General features: G+C 35.7%; 1 protein-coding gene across 3 annotated transcripts in view; it reads left to right on the forward strand.

The window, feature by feature from the left end:
• Positions 1 to 15718, forward strand: part of LOC150094147 (uncharacterized) — a 387756-nt gene extending 372038 nt beyond the window's left edge. For all 3 annotated transcript variants that reach the window (XM_090412301.1, XM_090412300.1, XM_090412302.1), the window contains one exon: positions 15355 to 15718. In XM_090412301.1, coding sequence (XP_090268427.1) covers positions 15355 to 15430 — 76 coding nt within the window. In that variant the 3' untranslated portion in view covers positions 15431 to 15718. The remainder of the gene's footprint in view (positions 1 to 15354) is intronic.
• The last annotated feature ends 2548 nt before the right edge of the window (positions 15719 to 18266 follow it).

The following is an 18266-nucleotide window of genomic DNA, read 5'->3' on the forward strand; positions in this document are numbered from 1 at the left end:
TTTCTCTTACTGCAAAAATTTTACATATGTTCTAATGATTTTGGAGGAAAGTGAAGGAATAATAGTGGCCAATTCAGCAGATCACTCCACAAAAGAATATGTAGAGGTGGCATAAGGCAGAAGCTAAACATATGTGAGAGAGAGATCATTAATTAACTGAATTGTCCTCTTCTGGATAGAATCGAGTAATCTTATAGTCAATTTTGATGCACCACTCTAAATGTGGAGGCAATATTCCATTGTTGGGTAGATTTGTATAGAGTTAGCAGGTGTGAAGTAGTGTCTTGTGCAAAAAAGTGTACCAAGTTTCTTGGTGGCTGGCTGCAGAAGCTATAGATGAAATGTGTTTGTGCCCAGAAAGGCTGGAGGTAGCTGCTTGTGTTTCGATATCTGGGTATTAGTGAAAGTAAGGCAGATGGATGTGAGCTCTTCCTTGCAAGAGATCTGACAAGACTGTAATCAGAGTTCAGGACAGTGGTCATGATGGATCTTGAAGATTCTAGCACATGAGCACTACAAGGTGTGTCAAATGAAAAGAAGTGTACTGTCATTAGCAAAGCTATGGATGGGATTGGAAGGCTGCAAGAGCAGCTCATTTATGCAGGGCATTTCAAAAGGTGTATACAACTTTGTATAAAAGAGAACAACTTGGAAGATGTACAAAAGCTGAGCAAGTGTTATAATGTAGTGAAATACATCAATATACACTAGATGGATTTTTTTTTTTTTTTTTTTTTTCCCTTCATGTTGAGCCCATACATGAGAGGTTGGTTGATTGATCAACCTATAGTGCATTAGTACCATATATGGGTGGTCAGTTGGGAAAGGAGGAACTTGTTTGCATGTGATTTAAAAGACTGTATATTGTATTCCTTGGGAAACACAATGGGGAAAACTGTTCCACAATACAGCAGTTGCAGGGCAGGGATGAAGGAAAAGAAACTTGTTCTGTGGGTTTCAGGGGATATTGAGCAGAAGCTGCACATATTCTAACGAGCTTAGTACTAAGTGGGGGAATTATTGATGCTATTTCAGATGAACATTTCCAATAGAAATATTTGTAGAATATACATATTGCAGACCAAACATCTGTGCAGAAGTGGGGGGGGGGGTGAGATGGTAAGAGATGGGTCGTTAATAAGTCTAATTGCTCTCCTCTGTACTGATTTAAGCATTTTGAGGGAACTTTTAGGGTCTCCCCCCATATGTGAGAGCAGTATTCAATAGCTGGGCAGATTTGTGATTTGTATAAGGTTAACGTTAACAGCTGTTCAGAGGTTAAGTAACATCTTGAGTGAAAGAGAAATCCTAGTTTTTTTGAAGCTGAGGATGCAATGGTTGTAATGTGCTTATGCCAGGAGAGGCTTGATCTCACGGTAATTCCAAGAAGAGAAATCTCAAATTGTCTTGAAATTTGGATATTGTCAAAAATAATACTGGAAAAAAATGGTTCGTTGGACAGAACTAGATTTTATTAGTATTAAAATTGATGAGATTATCTGAACCCCATTGCAGAATGGCTTGGAGATCAGAATTGAGGACAGTGGTAGTTGAAGTGGGTTGTGTAGAGTAAGGTTTATCAAATGAAAGGGAGGAGTGCAGCGTGCTGTCAAAAACTGTGTATTGGATTGGAGGTCAACTGAAGTAGGACATTGATATATAGCAGGAAGAGAGTTGGTGAGAGGCAGAACCCTGTAGACTCTGGCATTAGTTGAGTAGTGAGAAGATAAGGAACCATCCACCATCACACATAGTGTGCATCCAGACAGAAAGTTGGCAATCGAAATACAGGTCTTTAAGACAAATCAAATAATGGTAGTTTGTTTACTAAGCCTTCGTACTAGACCCGGTCAACAGCTTTGGAGATATCAAGTGCAAAAACTTGATATTCACCAAACTTCTGCATCACATTTGTCCAGAGATGGGTGACATATGTGAGCAAATCTCCTGTTGATCAGCAGCAATGGAATCCACTTTGCCAGTCATTTATTAGGTTGGTGCCTTCAAGTAGTTCAGGAGTTAGAAATTGATGATATTTTCTATTACTTTAGACAGGACTGAGGTGAGCGAGATAGGGTGGTAGTTGGATGACAGTGACTTGTCACCATTCTTGGAAATGGGTTGAATGTAGGCCAATTTATATGCCAGCAAAGGCTGGTCGATTAGTAGAGCCTCTGCTACTAATGGCTCGCAAAAAGTTAAACAAGTTTGAGCGAGGTTAGTAGTTGGAAGGGGAAAATTATCATTTGATGCTGTTGGCACTCTCCCTCGATGAGTCTTTTGACTCTCTGGAGGTGTCACATAATAATAATAATAATTTCCAGGCTTTGGGATAGATACCAGTGGAATAAGAGAGTATATACAGGTGACGTAGGATAGGAATCAGTTTTGATGCACAAACTTTCAGAACAATTGGAGGAATGCCATCAGGGCCAGGAGACTTTTTTTGTGTCTAATTTGTATAGTATTTTTCTGATCTCTTTCTGGCAGAAGGATATAGGGAGCATTGTATATTGGGCATCTGGAATGGTAGGGGGGCATTTACCATTGTTAGTTATGCATGCATTGGAAGCAAAGTGTGAAGCCAGAAAATTGGCATTGGTAATGATGCAATAGAGCCATCTTGATATGATAGGGGTGAGAATAGTGTTGGTCAGAAGTTACAGCCAGTTGTTTTGGCAAGAAACCAAAAGGCTCGGCTGCCATTTGGACAGGCTGCTAGTTTCCTGTTTTTTGCTCTTTCAAACTCTGTTTTGGAAGCACTGATCTTCTTTGTTTTTGCATCTGTTTTGGACTTCACTATAAGCTCTAAAGGAGGATGGTTCTTGATTTGAGCCAGTTATGGTATGTTTGGTTTTTCATTTGTACAGGCTTGGCACATCTTTTGGAAAACCAGGGTTTGTTAGGGAATGGCAGTTCCCTACTATGGGGAATGTATATTTACATGCCAGTGAGGATTACTTTGATGCATATGTTTCATTTGGAAAACTGGAAGCAATAGTCCACCCACAGGAATGAGGCATAGAAGTCGCGGAGGCTGTCCCTTCACTTGGCACTGTTTGTGGTCAGAATTACCTAGAGGAGCCCACTACATTCACTGTGTATTTGGAAGGATCATTGGTGAGGAAGAGAAGTAAGGTGTTTGGGGAGTGGTTCAGGTTATCTGGTATTCTGGTTGACATGTGAACAAGTTGTGTAAGGTCGTTAGTGATGGCAAATGTTTCAGCATCTCTTCCTGCAAGATCTGTACAACTGGAGGAGGAAAGCCAGTTTGTTGTAGACATTAAAATCTCCTAGGAAGATGATTTCACTGTTGGGAAAGTGGGACTGTATTTTTAAGGAGAGGAAATTAAAGAGCTCAGAGTGGTTGGTTTTAGGGGAGCGACAGAGACAGCAGATGAATTTGACTGAGTGGGGAAGGTACCAACCACCCTTGGGTCAAAAGGAGTTAAAGAGTGTGTAGTTTGGAAAGTTGAGATGAATAGTACTGGGGGAGGGGAGATTTGGGGGTTTGGTAGACTGAGGGTGATAGTGGACACTATTAAGGTTGCAGTTTAGGCCACTGATGTTGGTGAAGTGGATATATACAAGGTTCTGTGAGGCATATATTTGACTGCAAGGGTCTTGTACATTTCCTATGGAGTGCCTGCATACTAGTCCCCATGATGGCTACTAGTAGCATCACTTGATTTTTTAACAAGTTTGTAGTCAATGAACTAACTGGTGTCTCCATTTTGGCATTTTTCTTCAAGTTCTCTTTGAAGATGGCATCCTTGTTCCCTCTGTGCAAATGTTTGGCCTGGTTGAGCACATATGTCGATTGGGGGAAAGTGTCTTTTGAACTTGTTGTTGATTGCTGTTATTAATTTAGATGTGCTTGTTGGTGTATCACAAGTCACTTTTACGAGGCATGGAAAGTTCGTTCATTCCTTTATTTTATTTATGGGTCCAAAACGATGGCACCTGACGATATTTTTAGAATCGATGTTGCATTCTTCTGCTAACTTGTCAATGTCTTCTTTTAATGATTTTTCCATCAGAAAGTTCAAAATAATGATGTTTAATTTTTTTTATCTCCATCAAGTCATGTACCATTGATGCGATTAGGTCGCAGGCAAGAGTGAACTTGCATTGCAGCGCTGATTATCATTTAGTTCAAGCTTAGCTTCCACTGCTCATATTTTGGAGGAAAATATTTCATTCATAGTATTGATGTGCTGTTCATGGTTTTCAATTCATTTGCTTAAGTTCAGGAGTTGTTTTACAGAAAGGAGGCAGAGCAAACAGAAAAAGGACTGGTTGAGGTCAATAAATAGCTTGTGCACTGATTCATCTATTTTTGTGGAGGAAGCATGCAGCCAGTGTCAATAGAACTTGCAGATATCCCCTGTTTTTTTATCAGTGACATCAGTTTTACAGCTGCGGCACTTTGTGGGGTTGTCAGCAATCGACGACGCTGTGCTGACGCGACATGGGGTTCTTGGTTGTGATTGGCTTTTTGTTGCTGCCATCTTTGCTTCGTGTTCTGCACTTACATGTTGTGCAGAAGTGATCGGCTCCTTGATACCTGCTGTTAAGATTTTCATTGAAAAGCACTTATAATAACGATAAAATGCAGGGGGGGGGCACAAGAGCAACTTATTCACAGACACTGCCTGTTGCTGTCAATGGTCCAGGAAAGTTTCCAGAGAAATTGAGAAAATCTGACGTCAAATTGGAAGTCCACATGTGACAGTGTGGCGTGTTTTATGACAGCATCTACATTTAAAGCCCTACAAATTTACTCTCATACATTTGATGAAAGACTATAAGAAGATACACCTGGATTTCTGTATGGAAATGATCAGTAGGATAGACTTTTTGGACACGATTGTTTTCAGCGATGTGTGCACTTTTCATGTAAGTGGGCAAGTAAACACTCACAACTGCAGAATTTGGGAAAGCGAAAATCCATATGCCATAGAACATGTTGTATACCACTACCAGCCAATTTGATGAGCTGCGTTCCAAAATTACTGCTGCCATTGCTGAATTTATGCCAGATATGCTCTACTGCATGTGGCAGGAAATTGATTACAGGTGGGACATCTGCAGAATTACTGGAGGCAGTCATATCGAACTTTAACTGTCTGTGTTGAAACTTCCATGTGTTATGCCATGTTTTGCACAGTAGTAAAAATTGTTCATCTATCACTGTTTACTTTCTGTTGTCATTCAAAGTTGTATACCCGTTTTTGAAACACCCTGTATACAAGAGGAAGAGAGTGGGTGAAAGAATGGAACCTGGGGTGTTCCTGCATTGGTGGGGAAAATATGAGGAGAGGAAACCATCCACCATGACACATAGTGAGAAACCAGTGATAAAGTTGGTGATCCAGTTGCAGTGTGGATGGCAACTTTGCTAATTAGTCCTCTGTGGCAAACCTAATCAGATGCTTTTGAAATGTTGAAAGCAACCATGTAGACTCCAGCCATGAATTTTTCCATGGCTAGAGTCTAGAGGTGGGTGGCAAAAGCTAGAAGGTTGGCTGTAGATTGCGAGTGGCAGAATCCATATTGCTAATCACTGATTAGGTGGTTCAGGAGTTTGTTGTTGACGACCCAGGTTGGAATAAGTATTGGGCGAGCATTACATTTCTGAAGAGACGACAATGACACTACCACCCACCATGAACAACAGTATTTTTTTTCTGTAAAAAATTACCCATCAGGTAATTTTGGCAATGCATTTTACCAATTTCATGTCCTCACGGCCCATTTGCCTGTATGCAGGATAAAAAACCAGAGTTTCCTGGAGCAAAAAACCCTGCTATCTCTATATGAGATTGGCTAACTCGTCTTCATTTGAAAAGGTCCATATAAAGATTCTTCTTGTCACAATGAGAATTAAACTTAGGTCTTTTTGAATCAAATGGCTCAATGTGCCATTATTCTCCAATTGTGCTATGGAGGTGCTTAATTGGAACATTCATATGGTTAGCTACTTCCCACGACAGTATGGCATGGTACTGTCACATTCTTAACAAATTTCTGATTCTAATGCTCGTGTTCCTTCTTTCACATGTTGCTTGAAAAGGTTATCTTGTAATGCTCAATAAATTCTCCTTCATTCTTGTCACAAGATTTCTCTTCTACACAATTCATATTTGAATAATTTTAGTCATCCATAATGATTACTCAGTTAGTACCCATTGGTAATTTGGCTATGCATTTCCCCACAGCTGAATCACCATGTTTTATCCTGTTAGTCTCAAAAACTCATATTGGGGAGTATTACAATTATTGCTTTCATGAGTTTCGATTTTAACTGGATTCGTGTCATTAAATATTAGTAGTACTCCCTTTCTCTCCACCATCCTATATCTTCTGTCCTTTCTAAAAATGTTATACCCTTTGCATTTAATTCCAGTACTACATATGACTCTAACAGCCAGGTTTCACTAATGCCAATAATTTTAGGCCAAAGCATATTTGGCAAGATAATGAATACTACTCCTTTGTTTTCCTGGCATTTGTGTATAGACATAAGTCCTGGTTTGGTCGTATACTTACATCTACATTCTGCTTGGCCTGCTTTTCCTTTTCTGTCTCCAAACACACCCAGAAAGTTTGAATTTAAAGTATACCTTTCAACCTCTTCACCAGATTCATAACCCTGGTCAGTGATATTTATAGTCACGTTTACATGCCATTCTCTCCATGATCTTGTTTTCCTGACTTTCTGTGTTAGGATCTCAACCTAATAAATAATTTCTCAAGATTCCTGCTGCTAAATCCATTCAAATGTAGGCCATCCTTCTTATACAAGTCTTTTCTACCATCAAACTCACTCTACACATCCAAAAATGCAAAACCATTTACTATCATAGCCATCCTTACTTCAATGCTGTCTTCATCTCATTTCATATCCTCTCATATTATATTTACCACTTCCATTTCCTTTTACTTTACTTTTTCTTTCCATATTACATTTGTCATATCTTTAATTTTTTTTCTGGGAAGCTTGAATTAGTGACACTATCAGCAAGTGCAAATTTCAGGATCGAATCACCATACCATATTACTTCTTTTTTCTTATATTCTATTTGACTTACCTTTTATTGTGATTATTATTAATTATTATTATCATTCATTGTTATTTTAACTACTTCAGCACTTTTCTGTTTTCTTGTTCTGCTTGTGTTGTTTCTTATCCTTACTGGGTTTATTTAATCATTCTGCATGGCCAATAAGTTGTTTAATAGTTTAATAATGGTGTCAATAATGGTGCTGCAATGCTTCTGCTCAGTTGGACAAAGAAGTCCATTTTCAACATCTATGTTAACTTGTACCTTTTGATACTGCTTTGTCATTATGGGTTTTTGGTGACATTTTTGACACTATCTAAAATTAACAGTATATCTACAATTATATTACTAAATGTACTAAAAACATAGAAATTAATGGAAGAAAACTCAATAAATCAAACAAACAAACAAAAATCTTCCAGGAACTTCATAGCATATTCACACTTGAAATAGCCAAGTAATATAATAAACCTTCATATACCTCGAACAATGATGGTACTGGAGGGGTTGGAATAATGCTCAAGACGGAACTAGCAGAAAAAGTAACATCAATTGAAAAAGTATCCGAAAAAATTCTCTTCATAACCATAAGTACCAACCCAAAACTGACAATAATATCCACATATGCTCCTACAGAATGTACTCCACTAGAAGACAAAGACACCTATTATAAAGATCTTTCTGAAACTGTCATGAACATCCCAGTTCATAATGTCACACTCATTGGTGGCAATTTTAATGCCCAAATTGGGCATTAAACATGGATAAATACACTTATCATGAAACTACAAATAACAATGGACATTCTCTTATGAACTTCTGCAATAGCCATAACATGGTAATCACCCAAACCAAATTTCCCCATCCAAAAGGAAGATTATGGACCTGGGAACATCCAAATGGTTCTCATTCCCAAATAGACCACATACTAATCAATGGAAAGTGGATCAGATCAATTGAGAACTGTCGAGCATATAGCACAGTTGAACTAAACTCTGACCACAGAATAATCAGTGCCCACATTAAACTTTCACTAAAAGCCTCTAAAAATAACAAGCCTAAAAAGAAACAATACAACTGGGACAAACTAAATAACCCACAAATTGCAGCATCTTTCCACAACACATTAGAAAATAATATGGAAAACATTCTTAAAGATCCAGTTAATGAAAAGTATAAGGGTATCATTGAAGCAATAAACATAACATCCAACAAAATTCTTGGGAACAGCAACAAAAAAGACTCGGAAAAATGGATTCACCCCTGAAACTGAAAAATATATAGACAAAAGAAATAAAGCTAGGAAACTCTACCGCTTAAACAGGAATGAAATAAATAAAGATAAACTAGATACTTTAAATAACAAGGTCAATGAACTCATGGCCAGAGACAAAGAAAATCAAATAAATACTGCAAGGAACTTGAAAATTATAATAAAACTGGGGATACTAGAAACACCTTTCAAATGATAAATTATATGTCACCATAAAACAAAAAGAAGTGGAAATATTGTCACAAATGACAAAAATGGTAGATAGCTATCAGTAAATTCGAACTTGATGAAAGAATGGAGAAACTACTTTCAAGAATTACCGAATGTTGATAATTCCCAACATTCAAGTCAGCTAGCGGACTTGCATCTAACCATCACTCTACCAATAAATTGTGAAGACTTCACTGAAAAGGAACTAAAAATAGCAATAGATGAAACCAAAGCAGGAAAATCTCCAGGGATTGATGGAATTAGAGCAGAAGCTTTCAAAAATGCTGGGTATAATACATATTCTAATCTCCTTGCCATAATGAATCAAACTTTAAATACTGAAATAATACATCAACAGTGAAAACAAGGCCTCATTATACCTATACCCAAAAAGGGCAGTCTCAATAGAATGGATAACTACAGAAGTATTACTTTGCTATCAACCACAGTTAAAATCTACAATAGGATGATACTCAATAGAATAGAGCCTTACTTAACACCACTTTTAAGAAAACACCAAGCTGGATTTCTAAAAAAAAACGATGTACAATAGAACAGATACGTTGCATCAGAAGAATCATAGAAGGTTCAAGTGATAAAATTACCACTCATTTTAACCTTTATAGACTTCAAAAAAGCCTTTGACTCCATTAATAGAGAAGCACTGTTTAAAATACTCAGCCTCTGTGGTCTACCCTCAAAACTCATACAAGCAATCTCAGCATCTTATAAAGATTACAGTGTTACAGTAATCTTTAAAACAGAAACATCTGAATAATTTCCAGTGACAACAAGAGTGCTGCAAGGTGATGTACTAGTACCTTATTTGTTTTTAATATGCTCGGACTACATCTTCCAGACCATCAACACAGAAGATCTTGGTTTTAACATTAAAACATCCACCCACACCATGCAAATAACTGATCTTAGCTTTGCTGACAATGTTGTACTTATTGATACAGAACCAACAAATGCACAGAAACATCTCAGTCTGCTAGAGGCACAGGCTAAACTTATTGGTCTGCAGATCAACATCCAAAAGTCCAAAGTATTCTCATTAGGTTGTGAAAACTTTATACTTCATATCAACAATAAACCCTCAGAAAGAGTAAATGACTTTCAATACCTTGGATCGTACATCAGCAATACAGAAAATGATATCAGAAAATGTAAACAGCTGGCTCTAGTCTTCCATAATAAACTCTGCCCCATCTGGAAATCCTCATTAGTATCATTAAAGACAAAATTAAGACTATACCATGCAACCAGTAGATCCATCTTCTTGTATGGTTCTCAAACGTGTACAATAAGCACCAAAAAATCTACAGATCTAATTAACTCCTTTGGAACTACATGTCTCAGACTGATCCTTGGATACACCTGGATGAACTGCATCACTAACTCTGCTGTGCTAAATCTGGCTAAGCAAGAACCACTTGTCAGTATAGTCAAAAAAAAACTACAACTCAGATGGCTTGGGCATCAACTCAGAAATCCTGAAGTCTCGCCCTTTTTGGAATCCCTCATCCTGTACAAACCAGAAGATGGCAAACGCAGTAGAGGAAGACATTGCAAACAATTTTGGCAGAACAGTAAACTCCATCTGACATCTACCAGTTAGCTCTAGATAGAGAGACTTGGAAGACCATAATTTGCAATATTTAATTTTTAATATAAATCTCTTTTCCTTTTTCACATTGTATCATATTGTGAATAAACTATGTAGGTATACCTCCAACAATATTATACTCATTTTATGATGATCATCACTCCCTATTTCAAATCCTCTGTAAACTCTTGTACCTTGGACAGGTCAATTAAGACTTATTGTGTGTGTGTGCATTCTCTCTGTATGAGTTCATGCATAATTTTATGTTAGAGTATAGTATTAGTAACACCTGTTTCTATTTTCTTGGATATATTTTTTTTTACTCTGCTTTTTAGATCCAACAAGAACTCACTCTTCCTTTTTGTTGATATCAACTGGGCCCTCAAAAAATTCTTCTACTTACCTTCTAAAATCCTACATGGAACTTTAGGCACAAATAAATCTCCTTGTCCAGTTTCTCATTTTGAAATTTGCCCACCTCACTGTATGTAAAATTGGTTACCATTCAAGGAGCTTTTTCATGCTTAGCGACAAGTATAGCTATTCTTCCTTTCACAAATAAATCATCTTATACAGTGATCCTTATTCTAGTAAATACTGCTATAACAAAATGTCCCAACCAGGGCTTCACAGTTACAATATTGTTCTAAAGGAAATTCACTATAGCAGACTGTCCACTATAACAGTTATGTCTGTCCTATGAGTGCTCTATAGCAGCGCTTCCCAAACTGTGGGCTGTGGCCCCCTTGGGAGCCGTAGGTTTTGTTGAGGGGGACCGCGAAATAATGAAAACAAATTTAAAATGTTTTAAGACTAAGTAAATTTTTTTTTATTTTAAAAGAAACGTATTTAATTTTTATTATTTCTTTTTTGTTATCTTTTATATTTTAATGGGGAAAAAAATCACAGATTGGTGTTGGTTCACAAATTTTGCTTCCTGCATATTTCAGCGCTTAATGAATATTAGTAAATATATACTTATTCATATAAATTTCATTTCAAAGCAGAAATCTAAGAATTGCAGTTTCAAATATTTCACCTGATATTATATTTTGTGTAGCAGTATTGAAACACATCCATCACATTAAATTGTTATTAAACTTCTTTTATGTTTTTAATTCTTTCTTTATTACTAATCATTTTACGTGCTTATACTGCAAATGTACAATAACAATATATCTACCTATATAAAAATATGAGATAATGTGCCATGTCAAATGCGTATGTAAGTTGCTAAAAATGTAATATTTGCATTTGATTTTTGCTGTGTATGTTTTGTATTGAATATAAATACAATAAAATATATGTCTATATTAAGATTTTTTTTTTTGAGGGGAGGGGGGGGGGGCACGAAATATTTTAATTTTTCCAAAGGGGGCCCTGACATCCAGAAGTTTGGGAAGCACTGCTCTATAGTGAGTGCCAGATGTATTTGGTAAATACCAAGTACATCTGACAGGTATGTACTTGGTAGATTTTCCACTTGTTATATTGTAAATTAAAGTTGCCAAGAAATTATACTCATAGTTTCATCCTTTATCCAAGAGTGGACAACTTGTATATAGAGGCCAATGGCCTCATATCACTTGCCTTAGTATTCCATAATGCAGCGCACATACTGTTACAGACATGTATAATGCTATGCTTTATGGGAAGGGTCACTACCCACATCGGTTTTGACCTTTATTGAAGTCTCATCAGTGGGAGCCAGACCCAGAAGTGATACCAAGGTTGAAGTAATGTAGAAGACCCTCACGGATGAGACTTCGATAAAGGTCAAAACCAGTGTGGGTAGTGACCCTTCCCACAATGCATAGCATTATACATGTCTGTAACAATATGTGCGCTGCGTTATGAACTACTAATGCAAGTGATGTGAAGTCATTAGCCTCTATATATGAGTTGCCGGTCATAAAGTTACTTCATGTGCAAACGTTTTGTTTGCTTACACTTGGATAAAGGATGAAACCAAGAATATAATTTCTTGGCATCTTTAATTTATGGTATTTAAATAGGTCAAACAAGTGTTTTCTCTGCCAGGTTGGCAGCAAAATGACTCAGAGGAAGACCAAGATATAGGTGGATTGATACGGTACAAAGTGCCTTAGACGATAGAAATATAAGATCTGATAATAAATCTGAATGATTTGGAGGAAAATTGTAGATAGGAAGTTGGTAATGATGTAAATTTTTCATGTAGTACTATCATATCCTGTACACCCCTTGAGGGTACATGGCAGGAATTTGATGATGATGAAATATGTCAAACCTATTCTGGTCTTTTTAGATCCAGTTAATGTCAACGATTTGTTATTTTTGTAATTATTCTGCTTTCTTTACTCACCTGAGGCAAGCAATTTTGCTAGCTGGCGAGTGGCAGCAGACTAGACAAAACAGAATATTAATTAAAAATGCCTTCCTAAATAAAATTTAACTTTATAAGAAAGAAAATAGAAAAGAATATGCATACTATAAAGGGCCATTTTAGTAGCAAATATCTTTAAAAAAAAAAAAAATCATTGTTCTGTTTTTACTGTTCTTCCAGAATGGTTCTCACACAAAGAAAATGCTCTCAAACAATTATGACACCAATAATCAGTTCATAGAATTCCTGTTGCCTTATTGGAACAAATTGGGGGGGGGGATCTTGGGCAAGTAAATTTTTTGCATGGCAAGTATGATTTTGCATAATTTGTTGAGACCTATATATACACACTGCTTGGAAAGAAGTCACACCATAATGTGAAGAATAGACAGCCATGGCACCTACCTTAATAAGATGTAGGACCTCCTTTCACTGTGATGACTACAGCAATCCTATGGGGCATACTTTCCACAAACATATGACAGCCATCAATGGGAATTTTGGCCTATTCTTCTGTAGACATGTAATGAGGTCCTGGAGTGTTATGGGGCAGAAGTCCCTTGACCTCACCTGATGGTCCAGTTCATCCCACAGACATTCAGTATAGTTGAGATCAAGGCTCTGTTGATGCCAGTCAAGTGTGGTAACGTTTGTGTCCAGAAACCACGTGGTTATAGCAGCAGCCTTATGACATGACACTTATCACTAGAAAGCATTGCATTGTCCAGAATGTTCAGATACCTTTCAGAATTCAATATTTGTGGCACCACAAACGTTGAATCGAGGTTCGAAGCCACACCAGGAAAAACAGGACCATACCATCACACTCCCACCTCCAAATTTCATGCTTTACACACTCTGTTAATAGATGTTCACCAGGCATCTCTGACACAATTTCATCACTCCATACCACAACTTTTCACGCTTCCACATCCGTGCTCTTTATGCTACTGAAGATGATGCTGCATGTTGGTTCAGATAAAATGGGACTTGCATATTGCAGTCCTACCATGAAAACCACCCATGTTGTGTGTCTTGGTTCTGAATGTTTATGCAAGATTTGTGTTTCAGTTGATGCCAGGAACTCTACATTCAGTGTGTCGGCTGACAAATGGTGGTTTTTACATATTATCCTTTGTAGCATCCTATGGTCACATTTGGTGGGTGTGATGAGTAGTCCACTGCAAGTAGCCCTTGCAGTTGACTCCTTGCACTTCCATCTCAGTATGTTGACTTGGAATGGCCCAATTTGTCAACAATTTACTGAACAAATAGGCCTCGAACATGGCATCCTATCATAACACCTCTTTCAAATTCCATTAGTTTCCTTCTCACAGCCATTTAACCGGATAAAGTTGCACTGACATGTTCCTGTTAAAGATACCAAGCAATTTTAAACCTGGTTTTACTCCATTTTTTCCAAGTAAGCAAACAGACAAAATGTCAAGTTTGCGCCTGCAATTTATGCAAGACTAGTTGATCCCACAGGTAGTGCAAGACCCTTAAAAAAAATACTTTCTACTGACATGTTCCTCTAATTTATACTGGCTACAAACACACGACTAGTCACATACAATGTACCTTGCCCATGGGGTGTCTGTTAACTTCTTTCGAAGTGGTGTATATAGAAACACATACACTGAGTGACAGTTTATGTATATCTGTCTTTCCCTTTTATCTCTCAGAGCAGCTTTTAAGTTAAAGTTCCGAGATCATAGAACCTGTGAGATGCCAAAAGTATTATTTCACAGAGATGTTGGCCTCAAAAACATATTCAGTTGTATTCACTCTTAGAATGTTTAGTGATGCACTAAGCAAAATGAGTTTTTATTAATAAGCCTGTTTCAGAATGACACATAATATCCATGTCTTAATTATTGTTCCAAAAATTATAAAAATAATCTTAAATGTAAAAGAAATACATGCAAACTCAAGGTCTGCTAGAAAGAACAAACAAAGAAAAGGAAAGAAAGACCTGTTCAACAGGTCTTTTTTATCCTTATGGTTAGTAGTGAATAAATTCAGTAATAACTGTTAATTTAATGTATGCCATTATCTACTTTACCGTGTCTCAAAAAAAAAAAAATTTTTTTTTTTTGAGACACAGTAAAGTAGATTACAATTTAAAGTAGGTACAATTAAAGTAAAGCAAACATAGTTTACTTTACTTTACAATTTCAGCATTCATGTACCAGAAATAGTCACACATTAAATGGATCAGACTGCTGCTAGTGGTTGTAGTGAAAAGAGTACATGAAGAGTTAATATTAATTTTGTGCATATTTAGAAGCATTTACAAGTGAGACCCAATCTGAAGGTGAAGTAATTTCAATGTGGATGCACAGAACATCATCAAATGTGTTGAAAGGGTAAGAAATTTGGTTTGTTAGATAGAACTCGACTGGCTGTTGAAATGGTTATTTAGATTAAAAAAGAAGACAAATATGCCAGTTCATGAATGACAGTTTTTGGCACAATATAATTTGCAGAGCTTGACTGCCCACAATATTCTTGAAATAATTTCCAGAACTGTAATGTGCCGTCTTCAGAGGACAAAAATTTGATAGCATTTAATAATCAGGAATAATCAAAGTAAATAAACTTTGAAGACATTCGAAAAGAGGAGTTCAAGAGTAACCTCAAAGTATAGCTTAGAAGCCAGTGTATCTATAAAAGAATGTTGTTTTGTTACTTAATAGCTATACATAATATAATGAAATATCCCATTCTGAGTTTGAGTATTTCTTTTTTTTTTTTTTTAAATATATATATAACGTGTGTATTTATGCTTTTTTTTTTTTTTTTTTTTTTTCTTTTTGTGTGTGTTTAGGATAATGGCCAAGAAAGTAGAGTATACGTTATATCTTCTAGAAAAGGGAACAGAAGTTAACTGTGATGACAGCTGATAAAGTGAAAAGTTTGTCCATATAAATATAAAAGTGTAAATTATTTTTTACAGCTGCAGGTAGAAGTGATATTGAAAGACATTTTAGACTAAGTTATCCTTCAAAACCAATTGTGATAAAATGTAGCCAGTTTCGTTAAAAGCAGATTCTGGGCCGGGAAAGTTGTATTATTCGAAGATCTGAACTTCAAACTGTACAGCCGTTCATTCCTGTCCTTTCTCTGACTTCAAAAGGCAGGTTTTGTTAATATGTGTAATACAGAACTAGATAAATAGGTTTTCTTTACAATGTGTATATTTTTTTTTTACTGTTACTGTACAGGACTGTTTAACTACTTCTGTACTATGTTTATGTGGTATTTTATATATTTAAAAAAAAAAAAAGTGAAACTGTTTGTGCAATTTTCTTAAGATAAAAGATACAGTTATCAGATAAGATTGACAAATTAAAAAAAAAAAAAAAAATTGTTTATTGCAGAATGAGAGAGGAAAAAAGTTCAGCAGACTTTCTTATGGAAGTGCATCCAAATTCAACATATTTTTTAGTTATTCAGAGAAAATGAAATAAAAAAAAAATATTATTAATAGTTTGGTAGTAGTTTCTATAACAGTTTTGAGAAATTTTATGATAGTAGTTAAAATTATTTTAGAATACAGAATTTAGTTCTTTCTAAAATCATAAGAATAGCCATGGCTTTTATCCAACCGAAGCCTTTTATTTTGAACAGTAGCTCCAAGGCAAACTTAAAAGTAGCCATGATTGCTCTTCACCTCCTGACACTTAATGATGGTTAAAGATACTGAATAGTTGAGAAATAATTCAGCAGCTCAAAGATATTACATACAGTGGTATCTCGCTAATCCAAACTAATAAAAACCGTGTTCGTTTGGATTTGCGAAAAGATCGGATTATCGAATCCCCTCCCCAACAGACAACAATAACTAGTGTTTAAGACAAAAATAATTAGATTCCAATGGTATCAATTTAATTCTGTAAATAAATTAAGTAATTGATGGGAAAAAAAAGCTACTGTACTGTAATGTAAACCAAAAAAAAATAATACAGTACACAAGTTTATTTTAGTAAAAAATGTAGTTTGTATGTACTGCATTGTTGAGAATTCGGATTTAATAAAATTGCATAGTTCAGTACGTAACTTAATTTGCGTAAAAAAAATTTCACTTTCTTTTACACAACACACAAAAAAAGTTTCACAAAATAACAGAAAAAAAGTTTTTTATTTCTTTGTAAAAAAAGTCACTGATTTTTTTTTTTTTGCTTCTTGGAAGCTAAACTTTTTTTGAATGCTTCTTGGAGCTGCATTAGCAATAAAATTTTGTGGAATGGCATATCATTCTGCTTGGCACATTCTGTACACATATTAAAACTGTCAGTTGCCTCTTCATGTTTTACTTTTTTTATTCAAGTTCTTCATCGTCTTCTGTGGCTTCATATTAATAATTTCAGCATCTGACATCTGATTTGATTTCGAATTGTTTTGAATTTCCTCTCTTTGTGTATATTTCTGATTCATGCCGACAATACAGTACGTACCGTATAGTATAAAAAAGCAAACGTGAACACAATAAATCAAAATAGGCCTCCAATATAACTGTACAATCGACAGTATGAAAAAAAATACTGTAATAATAATAGTTAAAATAATAATTATTAAATAAAAATAATAGTACACAAAATAATATGTAATAAATAAAACTTTTTTTTTTCTTTCAAATCACAGTTCGGATTAGCAAGATACCACTGTATTTGTAAACTATTGCTAATTCCCTTGCCAAATTAACTGGAATTATTTCGTGAAATTGCATGTCCTGAAGGCTGATTTCTGTAAAAAAAAACCTACTACCTCCAATGAGATTGGCTAACTCACCTTCAATTGAAAAAAACAAACAAACATATTCTTCCTTTCCATCATGATGAGAATTGAACTTCGGCCTTTTCCAATCAAAAGGTGCAACGTACCATCGTTCTTTCAATTGTGCTATGGAGGCACTTTTGGAGGAATTACATATTCTCACTGTAGAAAACTCGCAGAGACAAAGGAATGATACTTTTGGTACATCATTTAAGCCACCAGAGTTTGACTGGGACTTTCTGTAATTTGTTATACTGAATGAGTTCGTTGTAGCAGAAGTTTAGTGTAGTGAGATCAATTTATAAATATGCAGTAAGCAAGGGGGGGAGGACTTCAGTGATGTACACATACCTATCGAATCTTTTAAGAAAGTGCTTCACTAATTTCTAAAGAAAGTCTCAAAAGGCAATGCTTTTACTGAGTATATTTTTGAAAGGAAGGATAAAAAATAAAATATCTCACTAAGTAAGTAAAGTGGAGTTATTACTCTGAGTAACTTACTTGGAGTAGAGTAACTTAAGCAACTCCTGAGTTTTCTTAGTGAAATGCTGTTAATTGTGAGAAATGGATACATTTATTTTTACTTACTTGCAAATAATTTAATTAGCAGCATTTTACTGTTATTTCTTTAAAAATTGTGATTGTGATTTTCCATTAATGGTACCCTTACATGAGTTATGACAGCTATTCTTAGATACTGAGGAGTGAAAATGAGTTCAAAATAGTGTTGTCAAGTTAGTGGAATTACAATTAAAATGGACACTAGCAAAAGGTGAATATACAAACTTTGGAGATCTTTCTAGCAAACTTTCTTGAAAATATTTTGCTAAAAACTCTCAGAAGTTTTTAGCAAATTTTCAATTTCCTCCTTTAAAGCGTTTAATTAAAAAATTAGCCCCCCCCCCCCAAAAAAAAAGAAAAAAAAAACAGAACTTAAATGTCCAAAAGTAATAAATACCTTAA

Source organism: Typopeltis vanoorti, chromosome 22 (assembly GCF_054136105.1).
Source record: "Typopeltis vanoorti isolate ZY-2024b chromosome 22, IOZ_Tvanoo_1.0, whole genome shotgun sequence".
Classification (NCBI taxonomy): domain Eukaryota; kingdom Metazoa; phylum Arthropoda; class Arachnida; order Uropygi; family Thelyphonidae; genus Typopeltis; species Typopeltis vanoorti.